General features: G+C 40.2%; 1 protein-coding gene across 6 annotated transcripts in view; it reads left to right on the forward strand.

The window, feature by feature from the left end:
• Positions 1 to 17,197, forward strand: part of ddah1 (dimethylarginine dimethylaminohydrolase 1) — an 80,494-nt gene that overhangs the window by 42,188 nt on the left and 21,109 nt on the right. For 5 of the 6 annotated variants that reach the window (XM_063501279.1, XM_063501280.1, XM_063501278.1 and 2 more), the window contains one exon: positions 16,313 to 16,412. In XM_063501279.1, the coding sequence (XP_063357349.1) occupies positions 16,313 to 16,412 (100 nt within the window). Of the gene's footprint in view, positions 1 to 7,855; positions 7,877 to 16,312; positions 16,413 to 17,197 lie in introns of those variants that run through there. The other variant, XM_063501283.1, reaches the window with a different exon arrangement.

Genomic DNA, 17,197 nt, shown 5'->3' on the forward strand with positions numbered 1-17,197 from the left:
TTACAGACTTAGTGAGTTCATGGTCATATGTGATGTCTCAAGTCTCATTACATACAGCATTTTATAAATTAAACAGAATGCTTTAGGGCTTATCTTGACATGCTTAAAAAGAGAGAGTGAGAATCTCAAAATGTGAATCTGAAAGCTACACAAGAAAAGTCTAGAAACCAATCGGTGACTTTGTGGTGGCTGTCTAAGGCTAAACCCATGTTGGGGGGCCTGTCTGGTCAGCACAGCTGACGCTAATGTCATCCAAAGTTGAACATATGTCACCCACTGACCAATGATTTTTACTTGGCAATTTTTCTACCATCATAGGCAGAGAAACTGCAATCTCAGATATTAGTAAGAACTACAGAGACGGATGTCACATAAAAGACACATTTGCAGTCTACACAAAATAAATCCAGAATGGTCTATTGTCTGAAAGTGATATTAGCAAAAAGATGATTAGAATTTATATATTTCTTCACATTGTTTAGACTGTTCCACATTTCTTTGGGAAGTTAAGACATTTTGAATCCCCTTTAATCACACGGTGATCAATATGCAACACAAAATTTGGAAATGAGTGTGAGGAATGTCTGTACGTCTCAAGTAAACTGTGTAGTAATAACCTAACACTAATAAACCATGCCATAATATCCTGGTTGCTTTTGAATCAATCTAATGAATTTGTTATTTTTATTATGTTTTTGTTATCTTTTAAAAATGCTCAGATTTCACTGTTTATTATGTGTAATGTAATTTAATCATTGTGAAACCTGCCCATTTATATCGTGACAGATGAGATGTCCTGTTGTCCAGGACATGGAGATGTTTGCTATTCCCTGCGGTGTCTGAAAAGTATGCTGTTTCCATTACTGTCAGTCTCACTTCATTGCATTGCAGCACTGGTGATGTTTTTGCACTGAGGCCCAGGGGCAAGAGTTGATCTCTGTGGCCTTTCGAGCCCATGCCTCAGCAGTATTAAGGTGAGGTGGGGAGTGGCTGTGGCTCGCCTAGACACACACACACACACACACACACACACAGATGGGTTACATGTGGTGCTTCAAAGACATAGCTAGTCAGGCTGACTGCTGGCAGGCTGTTATCTCTGACAGGAAAGCAGAAGGAGGCTGCCAAAGACTCGGGTCTAACTAGCTAGCTAAATAACTGTGGTGTCTGTGAGGAGAAATAACAGGATTACTGGTCAGCTAGACATCAGACTCACTCTCAGGGTAGCAGGCAAGTGAGTAATATCACAAAGTAAGTGCAACGTCAGCTGACAGTTTCCATCGAAATGATTTGCTTTGATTATTTTTTTAGTTTCAAATGAATAAAGGCCTCTAAACTCAACAACTAAAGTCTGGGACAGTTTTATTTTGTTTATCCAGTATCAGCTTAATTATCTTTAATTAGCTAGAGCCTCTATAATGCCAGTCTTAAACAGAATCAGTTTTCTGATTCGACATTTTTATTCTTGGACTACCGGTCTAGCTTTGCATGATTCAAGGTTCAGAATCCTCATTTTTATAATATGTAGCTTCTTTAATAAGTCTGTTAACATAAAACTTGTCATGTGTGTTTTTCCCTTCAATCAAGTGGATTTATAACAAAATTCACATAGTTGTCGCGTAGTTGTTCATCCATCTACCAAACACAAGAACATGCAAACTCCACACAGAAAGGCTGCTGGCCAAATGGGCTGAAAAGGATACACACTTAAGTGTAAGTTGTTGAATTTGATGCAGTCTGTGCATAATTTATTACATTCGCTATAGAAAGATAAAATTATTTTGTTCAAATTACAAGTTAGACCCTTGGAAATGTAACAACCACCAACTTTCACTTTTTTGATTGTGGTCCTATTAAGAAGCAGATTGCAAATGTGCACAGTTATCAAAACACAGTCAAGAGCAGTAGAAGAGTCAAAGATCAAACGTACAGTGCATAAAAACTGAGCTGGCACAAAACCTGTTAATGAGTAACAAAGAAATGGATTTGACTTTAGCTAACTTTCCACAGTTTCCTGATTCTACAGAACTGGGAAACCTCAGGTGAACAGGCTGAGCTGTCCTGACCACACACTGTAACACAGGTTACATTACTTATACTACTTTGTAGACTGAAAGTGGATTTGTGGGGTTTTTAAATGTTAAAAAGAAGTGCTCGACATTTAATGAGTATAGTTGTCTCTGTAGTCTCCCACTGTGATGACATTTAGCTGTAGAAGTAGATCCTACATTTCATTTCTGTTACTTCATTGTGAACTCAATATGAAAGTTATCACAACAAAAGGAAACACTGCTTCTGACATTTTTTTGGCTTACTGAGACGTGACAATGTGTCTGTCATCTGTCCGTCTGTCCACGGTTCACAAGAATCAATCATTTTAGTAAAAGTTATACACTTATATTAAACTTACATGATCAAACTGTGCTCAAAGTTGAGGCCACATTTGTATTTTATTTATTTAAATGAGAAATAACCTGTGATTGACCAGGTTGGTTGGTTGTCAGTATCCATTCCATGCATTTCCTATGATTTGGTTACAGTTTGATTTCCTTGCTATTCTATTCTTTAGGCATAGTTGCTGTACAGTAACTCCTACATTGATATGCACAGAGATGAAGACATCACATTTTTCCAATGCCAATTGGGAAAAAAAAAAAAGGAAAAAAAACCATCAGGCTGGTGCAACTTTGCAGACTCATAACCTGCAGGATCATATTTGTGCATATATTTTTTGGCTACGCAACAGAATCCACAAAACACAGATGATTTGTTGGATTTAGCCTTCAGCTGTTTCAGAGAATTGATATGTAGAGCTTTTCTGTTGACAGCAGAGATGAGCTGAAGTTGCTTTCACTACATTGGGCCTGCACTTGCATAGTGTTTGCTTGAATAAATCCTGAAGTAGATATTGACTCTGACAAAAACTGAATTGTAACTGGCTAAGCAGTTATGGACTACAGAAAAAGTCATTCTTGATTGACAGAAATCAATCTAAAATATCTGCACATACCTGCAAATGCACTGCAGCATACCTTACCTAAAGCATGTTTGTTGATGGGCAACAGACAAACTTAGTAACAATCTTGGTATCATACGCTAGCATAACACCTCTCTCACAGACCATTATTTATTAAATTAGTTATTTTTCTTTTTGTTTCTCTTCCACAGTGTGTCTTTTGTCCTGTGTTCTTCCTCCCATCCCCAACCAGTCACAGCAGATGCTCCTTCCTGAGCCTGGTTGTGCTGAAGGTTTCTTCCCGTTAAAAGGAAGTTTTTCCTTCCCCACTGCCGCCAAGTGCTTGCTCATAGGAGGAGGTCATCTGATTTCTGATTTTGGGAAGGGGGGGGGGCTATTATTGTAGAGTCTTTACTCTAGGTGCTTTTTCACTGTGTAAATTGAATCGAATTAACAGCTGTACAGCTGGAACATGCTTAAAGAAGTTTACCTTTGTGCAAAAGGCTTTGTAAATAAAAATGAGTCGGTCGCATTGGTTTTCCTCAGACATGTGTGCCTCTATTGGTGAGGCCTGTCCTGTTCTTTTAGCACATCATCATGCAAAGTTAACTACCTAACTGCTAAATCTCTGCAGTATGTTTAATTCCACATGGTCTATTATACTTGAAAGGCAGTTTCCTGGATCCAGCCCTGCTGGTTAACATTAGCACCTGACCTCTTGTTTCATGCTGAAAGAAGGAAAAAAAAAAAATTTCTGGGAAAGCCCTTCATTAACATTTATGGGAAACCTTTTGGCCCATATTGTCTTTTTTTCCTTTTTAAGATTAAAACACATACTCCTTTTCCTAGTTTTCCATACCAGCCCCTCCCATACATCACATGCTGTTGGCTGTTTTGGGAAATCCCTTATAATGGGCAGTTTGTCTATAGTTTGCCTGGCAAACTGTAATTTTTTCCCCTTTGGGATCACGTCCATTGCATTCTTTGGAAAAAGTGGGTGTAACTGTGTGGTGCTATGGTGTTTTCTTTCTGCAGAACTCACTGTGTTTCCAGACTCTTTTTAGTATTCTGGACAGAGCAAAGAGGAACAACCGCTGGAACACCTCAACAATGCAAAGAATGCAGAAATGAAAAGCTATCAACAGATTTTCTTACAATCTAGACAGTATGCGTCAGAAAGTGCCCAAATATTGTGGTTATATAAGCTTGCAGCTAAATTTTGTTTTATTTTCATGCAAATATTCTGAACGTTAATAGCCTGAACAAAAATTAACAGTATCAACAAATGTGTGGAAGAAGGATTTTTAATGAACCAGCTCTTGTCACTCAGGATTCTCATGTCCAGCGAGTTTCAAATTCTCTGACTGCCTCTATCCTCCCTCCTCGCGTCTGTGGCTTTCCTGACCTTTTAGCTAGGGTTTCCTCTCTCTCCCAGTCGGCCAGCACCATACACTAAGAGGACTCCCCGTGTGGGAGGAAAGAGAGAGAGGGGAAAGCCTTTGCAATAGCTTCAACTAAACATGAGTCATCCAAAGCGTCTTTTCTTGACTCGTCTACAGCCGTGCACTCCCAAAGCACCGTATGCATTTTTCCTCTTCTGGAAAAGGCAGTGGTGGGTCAAGTCGTTGGCCACATAAATTCAGACAAACCTTCACAGTGTGTGTGTTTGGTCGGACATTCCGTTCTGTAACGTACCACGGGCCTCGCAAATGTTGAAACAGCTTAAATATGTGGGAGCTCTGGGTATTTTTACTTTGGCTTTCCATGGGCCTCAACCCATGGAACTAAAACAAACTCAACGGTGATTCCTACTCAAATCATCTCAGTTGAATCATCTTTGGTACATGTAAGACAAATGCCAAGTTTTGATTGTCTAAGGATAATGAGCTGCGGTTATACCACAGAGCTCGGAAAGCCTGGCAGGTTGTGGGAAATGATTTCTGGTGACATTTGTCAGGCATTATAATTTCCACTCAACTTTTGATCCATCTGTACTTCCACAAAACCTCCATTTCACATGACTACTGAAGCATATTACCATAATACGTCAATTCATTGTTTTTGAATGTCCTTCATAATTGTCTGATTTAAATGTTTATTAACAAACTCGAGTCATTTCAGGCAGCTCGCAATACTTTCCAGGTGGTTTTGGGAGCATACTGCTCTGTTTTTCTGTCTGCATTTTGCAACCTTTTGAAATTTAGATAGCTATGTATTTGTCCTGCTCAATATAATACAACGGTAACACAATGATATTGTACAAAGAGGCGTCCCTTTTGGTCAGGAAAGAATTCCCTTCCAATAAAAGGTCTTGTGTCTGTGGTTTATCTTCTACGGGGAAATAGTTTTTATAACCTCCATGAACCCCACCTGCACTGGGTTGGGTAATACTGGCAAAATGTGTATTTTTGTTGAGAAAACTCAAGCCTAAACTGCTAAACTCTATAAAATAATGATCATTCACACTGTTATAGATATGAAACAGTTTTGCTTCCTTTAAAAGCATTTTCATTTTCATCCTCATTTACTGGATAGGCTGAACCTCTTGGTAATAACGGTATTATTGAATAACAAATTCTCTTTATTTTCATAGTCATCAGAAATTAATAGAATGAAATAATTGGATTGAATAGCAGGAAGTGTCATTGAATTAGTTGTGATTGACACAGTGTGCTTGAACTCATATACTTTACCTGAGATGTGGGTGGTCCCATGTCTGTCAGCCCAGGTAGGCCAAAGGTGACAGTGAGTAAGGTTTCTCACTGGGCTTACCCTTAAGAAGAAGCACAAGAAGAAGCAGAAGGAAACACTTTATGCTTTTCTCTCTGTATGATTTCACTGTGACCGAGCTACTTGTGATAACTTTACATTATTTCCAATGATATTGTGATTGTAGTGAGTTTGTAATATCACAGACTGGACACACAGAGACAACAAATATACTCCAAAATTCAAATAAAAGATTGTGTTTAAATAAAAAGGAATATAAGAGAACAACTTAAACCACTAACAGTGCGTATAGTTAAGTGTGTGAGCAGAAAGGTGGTGAATGAAATGTTGCATAGTACAGAACAAAAATCAAACTCATGCAAACTCATGTCTCAGGGAGCAGAGCACGTGTTTTGAAATGTCACTGACTCAGATGTCCCAGCACAGTTTCAAGAGCATCGAGAAGCTTCCAAGAGACAGCCAGTTACTCTATGAGAGCTGGAGAGAGCCAAAGAAGCCCCTTAACCCATCAGCAGGATCAGTACTTTGTACAAGAGCAGGGGCAGGATGAGCAGTGCCAGAGCCCTACAGAATGACCTCCAGGAGAGCTACTGGTGTGAATGTCTCTGACCAAACAATCAGAAACAGACTTCATTAGGGAGTGAACTGAGAGCCAAACATCCTATTGAGGGCTCACAGCCCTGGATGATGGAGTCTGATTGGCATTTCCCTTACAATGCCATAATTACAATGCCGCCACGGAGCAGGTTCACCCTGAGCACATGTGACAAACATGAAAGGGTCTGGAGAAACTGTGAATAACTAACATTATTCGGTATGACCAGTTTGGTGGTCTGTCATTAAGGGACGCACAGACTTCTACAGGCTAGGCACAGCACCCTGACTGCCATTAGGTATCAGGATCAAATCCTTGGACCCATTGTCAGACCCTACGCTGGTGCAGTGGATCCTGGGTTCCTCTTGGTGCATGATAATCCCTGGCCTCATGTGGCGATAGTATGTAAGCAGTTCCTGGAGGATGAAAGAATTGATACCACTGACCATGCCTGTCTGACCTAAATCCAATAGAATAATCTATTTTTATCTCTTCAGGGTAATATTACTATACTATACATAAAAAGACCATCAGCCAATGCAAATTGTACTCCATAAAAACTGATTATCATTTTGGCTTTTATTTTTCTTTCTAATTGATGCCAGTTTTTTTGATCTTATTTATGTATGCCATTCAGCTGGGGAACATGCTGCTGAGCCCAGTCAGCCATCACTGCACTCAGACTTTAATGTGTAATTGATCTCCTCTGTGGTAGCTGCTTTTGTCCTTCAGTTTTCAGTGCTGTTATTTTTTGATAAGATACTGACCACTTTACCTAGGGAAGGGGTAAAGTGTACTTGCCCCTGAGGTGGGAAAGATTATTGTGTTTTTTCCCTTGTTTGGGTGTAGAGGTCCAATCAGTGGGGGTCAAACCCAATAAACATGGAGGAGTGTTGCCAAGTCAAGATGTATTTACTGAAGGTCCCCTCTGTTTTACCCCAGAGTGAAGACTCACGTAAGTTTGTAACCAACCACGTCCATACTGCTGCTTTCCAATAATTCCTAGCCTGCAGCTTTCCTGTATTTGTGGAACCATCACAGTGAGAGGTAGACAGCAGACACATTTTTTTGCAGACCTGCTGATTGGAGCGAGTGCTTTATTTGCTCTGGGACAGACATTGGACTTGTCAAACGGGCTCTTATTTCTGCTTATTTTTTACAGTACTCAGCTCTGCTTCAGTCTCTCTGTGAGATTGCACTGTGACCAGCAAGGTGTCACAACACAAAACGCTAATTGAGTCAAACCTTTTTTGTGGATGAAGTTTCTCAACATTTCCTTTTAGCGTATTACTTCACCTGAGCAACATATTAGCGTCACATTTGACAGGCTTCTAATCTCCTCGATGTGTTTGCTCTTCTGCAGAGAAATGTGCTTGGCCCTGTTCCATGATAACAGATAATTTCAGAGGCTAAGAGTGTTATCTAAGAGGGATTCTTTATTCAACGGATGTACTTCTTAATCTCCCGTCATTTCTAGTTACACTGCTTATCAGTTACACTGAACAAACCTTTGAGGATGTGGAAGAGATTTTGTAATCACATTGGCTTTACAGTTCACTCGGTGAAAAGATCCTTAAATCTTCTGTCAACAAGAGGTAATTCAAGAGATGTATTTATTTTTAATAGACACTGTGTTAAAAGTCCATCTTATTTATTATTAGTGAGAACTCAAACCAAGACACTGAAAGCTTTGTAATGAGATGTAATTTTGTTCTTTTTTTAATCTGAAAATAATCAGTGTATCATGTACAGTCACTAAAGCATTAATAGAAAGCTAATTGCAGAAAAGTCTCAGTTTATGATTAACAGGTTCCTTATACCTTATTATGCTGTTTTGAACTATAATGTGTAATTATATGAGGATTGCTTTTCTCTGCTCTTCAAGCGTAATTATTTTTCACAGAAACCATATGCTTTTCAAAAGCTAAAGACACCCAGTTTAACAATCTCACACACATTGCCCTGCGTTTTGACCCTTTGAACGAGATTTCTGTAATGTTGGCCTAGCTTTAAGGTCCCACCTTTTCAATTTCCTTTTTCTTTTTTACACCAATCTCAACCCATGCCCGACTACAGTGTGCCGCTTTCTTCCTCAGAGCTCTGACATTTTGGCAGACCCAAGTAAAAGCAATCTGACAGTGGAGTAGGTTTGGCTGCAGATACTTTTTTAATAAGGCAGGCTGCCAGAACCTTGTGGTGGATGTAGGGCAAGGGTCTCGTGATCTGCTATTGTTAAATGTGCAAGCCTTTGCGTTGACCTACTTTTTAGCATTTATGTAATCCTAAAGCTAAACGAGAGTGGGTTGCAAAAAAAGAGAGAAGATGTCATGGCTTGGTTAACCACAGGTATGTTCCAACATACATCAAGGATTTGTTTAGGTAATGCAGAGACAGGCCACAGAGGATTTGTTTTCTTGTGGCTGCACAAGAAATGAATTTTTGTCATTTCATGCTGTCGTTAGCCCTCAAAGTTAGCTTCCTTTAAGAATGTGCCATTTGACAATTTTTGCAGCATCAGAGTGGGCCCTTTTCCCCATGTATGCACCCATCTGTGATGCACTGTGTGTCTCCTTTTGTCAGTTTTGTTGCTGCAAAAGAGACTTGGAAGAAAAATCCTGATTTTAGAACTTTTTAATGTGTGTGTGTGTGTGTGTGTGTGTGTGTGTGTGTGTGTGTGCGCCCTCTTTGAGTGTGAGTCCAGTTGGGTGTTTGAAAGGTATACCTTTAATAGCCTTGTTGGAGCCACATTAAAACTTCTTTAGATTTTCCTCCTAATGACCACCATTTTTTTTGACCTTCCGCTGCTCTTTTTAAAGAAGCAGCCAGTGAAATCACTGTCCGTGGCAAACTTATGACAAATCTATAACTGAGCCATTTAATCTCACTCAGCCCTCCCAAAGGGAATCCTCTTTCTGTCTCCTACGTGGTGTCAGAGACTTAATACCTGAAAGGTTCAGATAGCCTTATCCACTTTGTTGTTGCATAGCTAATGAAATCTGTGCATTCATTTTAAATTCCACTGAGTCGTTTGGACTAAAAGGCAGTCATTAGTCCCATTTTATGCTCTGTTGTCTTTGAACATCTCTCTGTGTTTGGCATTTGCTATCTGCTACGATCGTCATCTGCGTCCCGGATGTCCAGCCAAATTTTCAGCTATGACGCATAAGCTCACTGTTCAAACGTGTGTTCATATGTCACTGCAAGCAATCCTCATTTTTCTTTATTGATTTTTTGTATGGAGCTATTTGAATTAGAGACTGGTTGTTTCTTATTATGAATCCTTTCAGGTTCCAAGAGAAATGTTAAGGCTGCTCCTATTGTATTGATGGATTAAATTACATCGTAATCATCTGAGTCTGCAGATTCCCTCAGCTCTGTGGAACTTTTCAGTGATTTAGCTGTACTGTCCACTCTCAATAACTTTGCAGCTGGCACCTGGTTTTAGTTTACCTGATACAATGCCAGCTATTGATGAGGACAGAATTATTAACTCCAACTATGAAAATGTAATTTTTTTTTGAAGTGTTTCCCAAGTGCTGTTGAACGGAGCGAGGATTTTGTAACATATTTTGGATGCTTACATTATTTTAATTTGCACACAGAAACAAAATTATTTCATAACAAACAAAACCTAACAATCAGTTATGTCACAATTCCAGCAAGCAATCCAAGCCATTCTCTAGGTTTGGTGGTCTTCTGGAATGGACCTTGGTCTTCAGTTCGCAGATTTTAAAATGGGATTCAAGTCAGGGCTTTGTGCAGGTCAGTCAATTCACTTTGGGTTTCTGGAGGTAGTTCTTCACCAGGAGTGACATATGTTTTGAGTCAATGTCATGTTGGAAAACAAAATGACAGTCTAGACCCAGGTTTGCTGCTGAAAAGTTGAGGGTTTGTTTTGTTTTTTTCAAAATTTTCACTTTTCCCTTCTTCATGATTCCTTCCATCTTGACAGGATTCCAAGTTTCTAAAGCACTGAAACATCCTCACAGCATAATGCTCCCACCACCATGTTTTACTGATAGGACCGTGTTCTTTGGTTTGTAGTCCTCTCTCTTCTTTCTCCAAACATAAGCAGTGTCATTGTGGAAAAGAGCTGTAGCTTTGCATGTGATCAACGGGCATGCTTCCAGTATGCACAATCTTTCTCCGGGTTCTCCTTAACATGCTTCATTATGGCTTCAAGGTGTCTCTTTTGCTGTGGAGTGGGGTTTTTTTGGTCTGTAACCTCTCAGTCGATTGCTGTGCAGAGTTCTAGTGACTGTCTTCTTTGAGACTACAATTACCATCTTGGTTAAATCATTCACATGTGTCTTAGCAATTTTTCTGGGGTCTTTAGACACATCTCTCACTAGTTGTCTTTTCAGAGTCTTTGAAATATTTCACATCCTACCTCTGTCAGACTAGTTCTGTGCTTTGTGGCTCTCACTCAAGGTTTTTAACACTTGAATATGCTTTGATAACTTTTTATATCCATCTCTTGCTTTGTGAGCATCAACCATTCTTTTTCTCCAGGACAACCTGGAGAGTGATTATGTATATTGGAAGCGCGTCCTATGATTTATTTTGATTATGCCATAATGCTTTCTAACGTGGCAGCTCAAACCTTTGGAAATTTGAAGATAACCCTCAGTTTTAACTTTTTTACAAAGTTAAAACATATGATTGCATGGCAGTGGTTTCTGCTAGGGTTCAATTAAAAGGTTTTTCAGGGGGCTAATAATATTGACCCTGGTAATTTTTGTTTTTTCTTAAGTAATTCTGTTATTTTCTAAAGAAAACTGGTATATTTAGAAACAGTTTGATGAAAATCTTTTCCTCTTCTAAAAACAGCATTTGTGAAATTTCCGACAACAGCTCTAAATTCGGTAGGAGGGGTAATAATTCTCATCGTATCTGTGTATCTTCTCTGAGATTGTGGTCACCCAAAGCTAAAACTACAAGAATATCCTCCTCCAGGACCACTGTTGTATTTTGGACTTTAATGAAAAATGATCCACATCCACACCGAACATTTATGTTTCTTATGGATTCTTTTACCCATTTTCCACCATGTTTCATAAGCGTCACCATTTTTGATTTTGACTAACCGGCAGACAAGCAACAATAGTTTGATATTGATCATAAATTGTCTGAACACAAGAGACAAACTGAGTGCTTATTATGTATGTGTTTGTAACCATTTGCTGATCATTTTGCCAATTTGGAAGATTGCCAGTGTAGTGTTTAGCATAGTTTGGTGTAGTGCTTGTTATGCCTCTCCTAAGCAGTCAGAGGTAGAAGAATGAAGATAAATGTTTTTCCATTTTTGTGTTATTTTTAACTGTTGTAACGGAATCTTCAACTATGTCAAATTCATCCAAACCAAGATATCAGAAAAATAATAGTTTGTAGCCAAACCACAAACTACCTGGCACTACATGCCACATTTTTTATGTGTGTTATAAACTGACAAACAATACCAGTTGACTGTCACTCCACCTCCTTGTGTGTTAGACTCTCAGGAATGCTGTATCCCTATTATACTGGAGCGTGGGACTCTGTTGCCTGGTGTAGGGAGGCTAGGATGACCCTCAGGAATGCTATTGTTATGTACTCAATTCCCTTTCCAAATGCACTGCGCTCTATCAGACTGATGGTCCTTTTTAGCAGAATGCGATATCCACGGGTACCAGGGGCGAGAGAAGGGAGAATTGGTCCATAAAAAGCCTCAAATAAAGGGCTGTTCTCTCTGCTCCGTCTCCCCTGTCCTGTGCAGGAACGGCAGGAATGTGGCAGGCAGACCGACTGGCCTCGGAGCCTTCAGCCTCTAATGAATTTTAAAAGGCCTTTTTCATTCAAAGCAGGGTGCTGGCTAACAGCATGCCGCCTGGCCAAGCACTCTGGTGGGCAACGGGGAGTAGGAGGCAGGGGGAAGGGGTGAGGAGAGAATAAGGAGCACAGGATGGTTTGCGGGAGGGAGAGGAGAAGGACTGGCAAAGCGAGTTGGCACCTAGGCAGGACGGGGTATTGGATGTCCCTCACAGTGAGAGATAATAGGCCACTCTGCATGAGAAGTCACTGTAGGAGCATTCTTGACCCTGCCACGAGGGCTTAAAGAGAATAGAGGGAATGTGAGAGACAGAAGCCCCTTTCACAGAGCCCGTTTAAGGCGGGACTGTTGCACCTTTATTCTGCCTCGACGGTCTGTGTGAAAGGTACAGAAAAGGAATGGGGACGGCATTATTGTTACGCCTTTCAACCGGCTGGTCACAGAGCCGAATCGACATCTGTCTGAAAGGGAGAGCCAGCGTGGCAAGAAATGGCACACCAGATATCAATTATGATTTTGCTGTGTGTGCAGTGGCAGTAAACCTTTTTTTTTGGGGGGGGGGCTTCATACTGAGTTAAGCACTGAACAACAGTGGTGTGAAAAGTGTTTGCCCCTTCCTGATTTCCTAATGTTTTGTCACACTTGCATGTTTTAGGTCATCAAAGACATTTTAATATTAGACAAGGATAACCCAAGTAAATACAAAAAAAACAGTTTTTAAATGATGATTTAATTGATTAAGGGAGAAAAGATATCCAGAACATCCTGGTCCTGTGTGAAAAAGTATTTGCCCCTCTTGTTAAATCATGAATTAACTGTGATTACCCATGTTTTTTGGAAAGCTGAGTTCAGTTTCACTAAACACTCAGGCCTGATTACTGGCAGACCTGTTGAATCCAGAAATCACTTAATCAGAACCTGTGTGACAAAGTGAAGCAGGTTCAAAGATCTCAAAAAAGAAACACCTCATGCCATGATCTAAAGAAACACAAGCAAAATTACAAGGTGAATAATTTAGCTGTGTTCCAGTAGACCTACAGCAGACAGAGATTTAAGATTTAGAAACTGCTTAGTGTAATGTAATCATGTGTACCACACGTATTTTAAGTTCTAACATCTCAGAATACTGCTGCGATGTTTAAAAATAAAGCCTCGAGACATAAATTGCAGGTTACCATATCAAAACAGAATCCTCACTGCTCCTACCAGTCTTTGTGAGAGCAGAAAAAGTGATTTTATACTCCTGGTTATGCACAGATATATACACAAATATATTACGCAAATGAATTTGTTACAACAGGCTGAAGGGAACCTCAAAACCTGCCATCAACAATAAGCAGAAGACAGATGGAGGTGTGATAGCGGGCCGCACATGAGCCAAGAAAAACTTCCTGCCGCTGCCAACAGAGAGGTGTTTTGAAATACCAAAGCTCATAGAAAATCTATACACACACAAACACACACATGTCAGGTATTTCATATCTTGTGGGGACATCTAATTGCCATAATGCTTCCTCTAGCCCCTTACCCTAACTCTAACCATCAAAAATGAATGTCTAACCCTCAACCTAACCATAACCCAATTGTAAGCCTGATGCTAAATCCACATTTTGAGTCTCAAAAATGCCTTCAAACTTGTGGGGACCAGGATTTTGGTCCCCACAAAGATATGAATGCACGTTCACACAAACACACACAAACAGGTGCATGTGTTTATTGTCACTGTAGTGCTTCTTTTGAGAACGGTACTTCTAACCCAAGCAAGACTGAATCCAAAGGACCTGAAATATTTATTATTATTTGTAGAATATGAGTGATTTTTTTTTTAAATGAGTTGCAACAAAAGTTTGGAGTGTTAACTACACTTTTCTATGTATCTGAATGTTATGAAAAGCATTTCGTCAAAAGTATAAGCATTTTTGCCCCAAACTAGTGGCTAAAATCCAGAGCATCCCAGTTTTACCTGTTCAATTTTTTTATGTTGCCAGGGGCCAATCTGTAGTGTGGGCTCTGTGATGCTCTCCACCTGCAGATATTCTGAAAGCCATATCTCCCGAGTCACTCTGGGCTTGTAAGCAAGCCTGCTTCTCCCATCAGAGAACCTCACGATTCAAACCCCATTGTCCCAGACGGCAGTCCTCTTTTTATCTGCTCCTACATAGAGTTGTTTCCCTTCTTGACTTGGTAATACTCCCCTAATCTTGACTGTGAAGATCTGTGATTGGCCAAAGTCTCCAAATACAGAAAACATTTGTATCTACGCCACTGATTTAAAGGAATTTATCTGAACATTCACACTACAATACACTACACTACTGTGTCTTCTCGGTGTGCAGTGAAATGTGGTGACATGTTACTAAGTCATTATATTTTTTAAGTAAGATTTTTCTACAAAACCACTTTTTATTGTTGTTTTCCATTTGTACTGAAATTTAATTCAGTCATGTGAGCTTCTACGTCCACATGTGCCACACACAGAACAGCACAGCCCACAGGGCAGATGCTTTCACTTCATGGGGGCCATTATGGTTCATGTGGTGATTGGGGACCCTTTGGGTCACATCATCTCCAGTGATTCCAGAGGAAATGCCAGAGTACTGAGGTAGTGGGATGCCTTATATAAGAAGGAAACACTGGCCGGTATGTGAGGCCCAGTAGGTAAAAGGTATGCCTGCTTACATATATAAATAGACACTTCTTTTCAGCTTTGGTGTGCAGACCTGGCATCACTAACAGGGGCTTTTCCAACCATATCAATCAGTGTCTGAATTGACTCATTTGACTGAAGTTTTATTATGTGTGATGAATTGGTGATGGCACAAGGAAAAACTTTGCCAGGACATGCCAAGCCTCCAACGCCATGACACACAAAGGCAGCATAACACATGAACCGAATAAACATCAAAAGCACAAGTTGTCTCTCACCCATCTGGATCGTTCCTCGGGACCTGACTCAATCTTTTATTCCTCACATAACCTATCTACAAACCTAATTAAATAGAAAGCAGAGTGTGGCTTGGCAACGCACAAAGAAAAATGAATGGGATTAACTGTTACCTATACAGCTCTTTATGTACTGCACGCTTTTGCTGTCAGAGCTTTTAAGAAACCACTAATGAATTTGTGAACTCCAGTTTCTTGGAAGAACGCCGTGTTCCTCCTGGTTAACTGAGATGAACATGCAATATAGACGAAACACGGAGGATTCCACAGTTTTACTTCTGGAAAGTGAGTGGATTGGAAGTTTGCCATTCGGGTTGTGAATCACTGGGTCATAAAGCCACTTAGTTGTCCAAATGTCCTGCTAGGTGCTAGCGATTCCAGTACACCTGCTTTGGATGCCTTCGTGCACCACTACCGATGTATGCGCAGGTGAGGAGAAGGTAAATCTGTGCATTTGCAGGCCTCCCCTGTGTTATCTGGAAGCACATGGCAGTCTACCTGGATGACCTCATGCTTTGGCCTTCTGCAGTTGAAGAGAAGCAGAGGCCAGAAAGCACAGTGATCAGGCTGAGGTCATAGTGAGATAGGGCCTGTGGAAACACTGATGCTCCTGCTAACATGACTGGCCTTGGAAACTACTCCCGCAGGAACCCCAAAAAACAGGACAGTAAAATCGCACTGGGCGGTCAGACAAGAGAGGAGATTAGCTGAAGGTTGAGCCAAAAACAGACCTGCTCTTTCCCCCAGGTTTTGAGTTCAGCAGAGGGGACATACAGGTGAAGTGTGGATTTCCCGTAATATTCCATGAGGGAGATGTATTCCATTATATATGCTAATAATCACCAGGTGGCAGCCATCCTTACATTCCCTTCCTTTTAAGCGTATTAAAGACAGATGACCCAGAACAGAAGGACAGCAGGAAATATTTGTGCTAAATTTGTGCTGGTCATTCACCGTACCTATTTTTCCACAACTTCTGCCTTGTAAAAGTTTTAACGCACTTCTTACAAAATGACATCATTTCATGGCTCACTGTAATGATGTCACCATAACCTGTTGGGGAGAAAAGAGTTTTTTTCATTACAAACAATCTCATGAACCAGTATTTATTTAAAATAATGCGCCTCGCAGAAATCGGGGGAAGATCCTGGATCATATCATAATATTAGGAAATGCTGAAGTAGTTTACTGTAAGTCACTGCGGTTCTGTTTTTGTTTTTTTTGTATGTGCACACATGTTTTAACTTTAATTCTGTTTGTGTCCTTGTTTTTCTGCCAGACGGAGGCAATGAAAGGGGCACTGAAGGATTTAAATCTGAACATTGTGGAAATGACTGATGAGAATGCGACACTGGATGGAGGAGATGTCCTTTTTACGGGTACGTCACTCTGCCTCTTCAATCACTGTATTTTATTGATTATTCGTTAACCTTTGTCTGGTCATTCCAAACCAGCAAACTGAGACTTCCGTCTTATTTTTGAGTCCCACAACATCAGTGACACCACTTCATAGATCTGAACCAGCCAAGATATTAATATATCTAAACACTTTTATGCACATGGACTGAAATCTTGCAGTGCCCACACGGTCCCCCTGCTCAAGAAGGCACATGTACAGGCTCATCTTAAGTTTGTGAGTGAACATCTAAACAATTCAGAGAAAAACTACGTGCTCCTGCTATACTTAAGGGAAGAGAAATAGTGAATATGATCTAAAGAATCCCAATTCTATTGGAAATCTGTGGAGAGAGCTGAAGCTTTGAATTGCCACACTGAGGCCAAGAAACCTAAAAGATTTAGAGTTTTTGTAAAGACGAGCGGCCCAAAATCTCTTCTGAGATGTGTGCGCACCTGGTGGAAACATCTTAATGCTGTGCTTGCCAACTGGTTTCTCCAGTCTGCGACTATAAATGTACAAATTCAGCAGGAGATCTAATACTTATTTCATCCACTGTAAATATCAGCATCCTGATATTTAATCTCTTGCAGTTCATTCATGAATTGTACTTTAAATAACTGGGGGTCATGCAGTCAGTTGTTTTTTTGTATTGTCACAAATGGTTCACTGAGCAGTTTGATGAAGTTACTTTTTATACTTCAACCTGTACAGGTAAAAAAAAAAAAAAAACTTCACAGGGAAACCCAAGTCCTTAGTTTGTAGCTT

The sequence above is a fragment of the Pelmatolapia mariae genome, linkage group LG17 (genome assembly GCF_036321145.2).
Source record: "Pelmatolapia mariae isolate MD_Pm_ZW linkage group LG17, Pm_UMD_F_2, whole genome shotgun sequence".
NCBI classification, from domain to species: domain Eukaryota; kingdom Metazoa; phylum Chordata; class Actinopteri; order Cichliformes; family Cichlidae; genus Pelmatolapia; species Pelmatolapia mariae.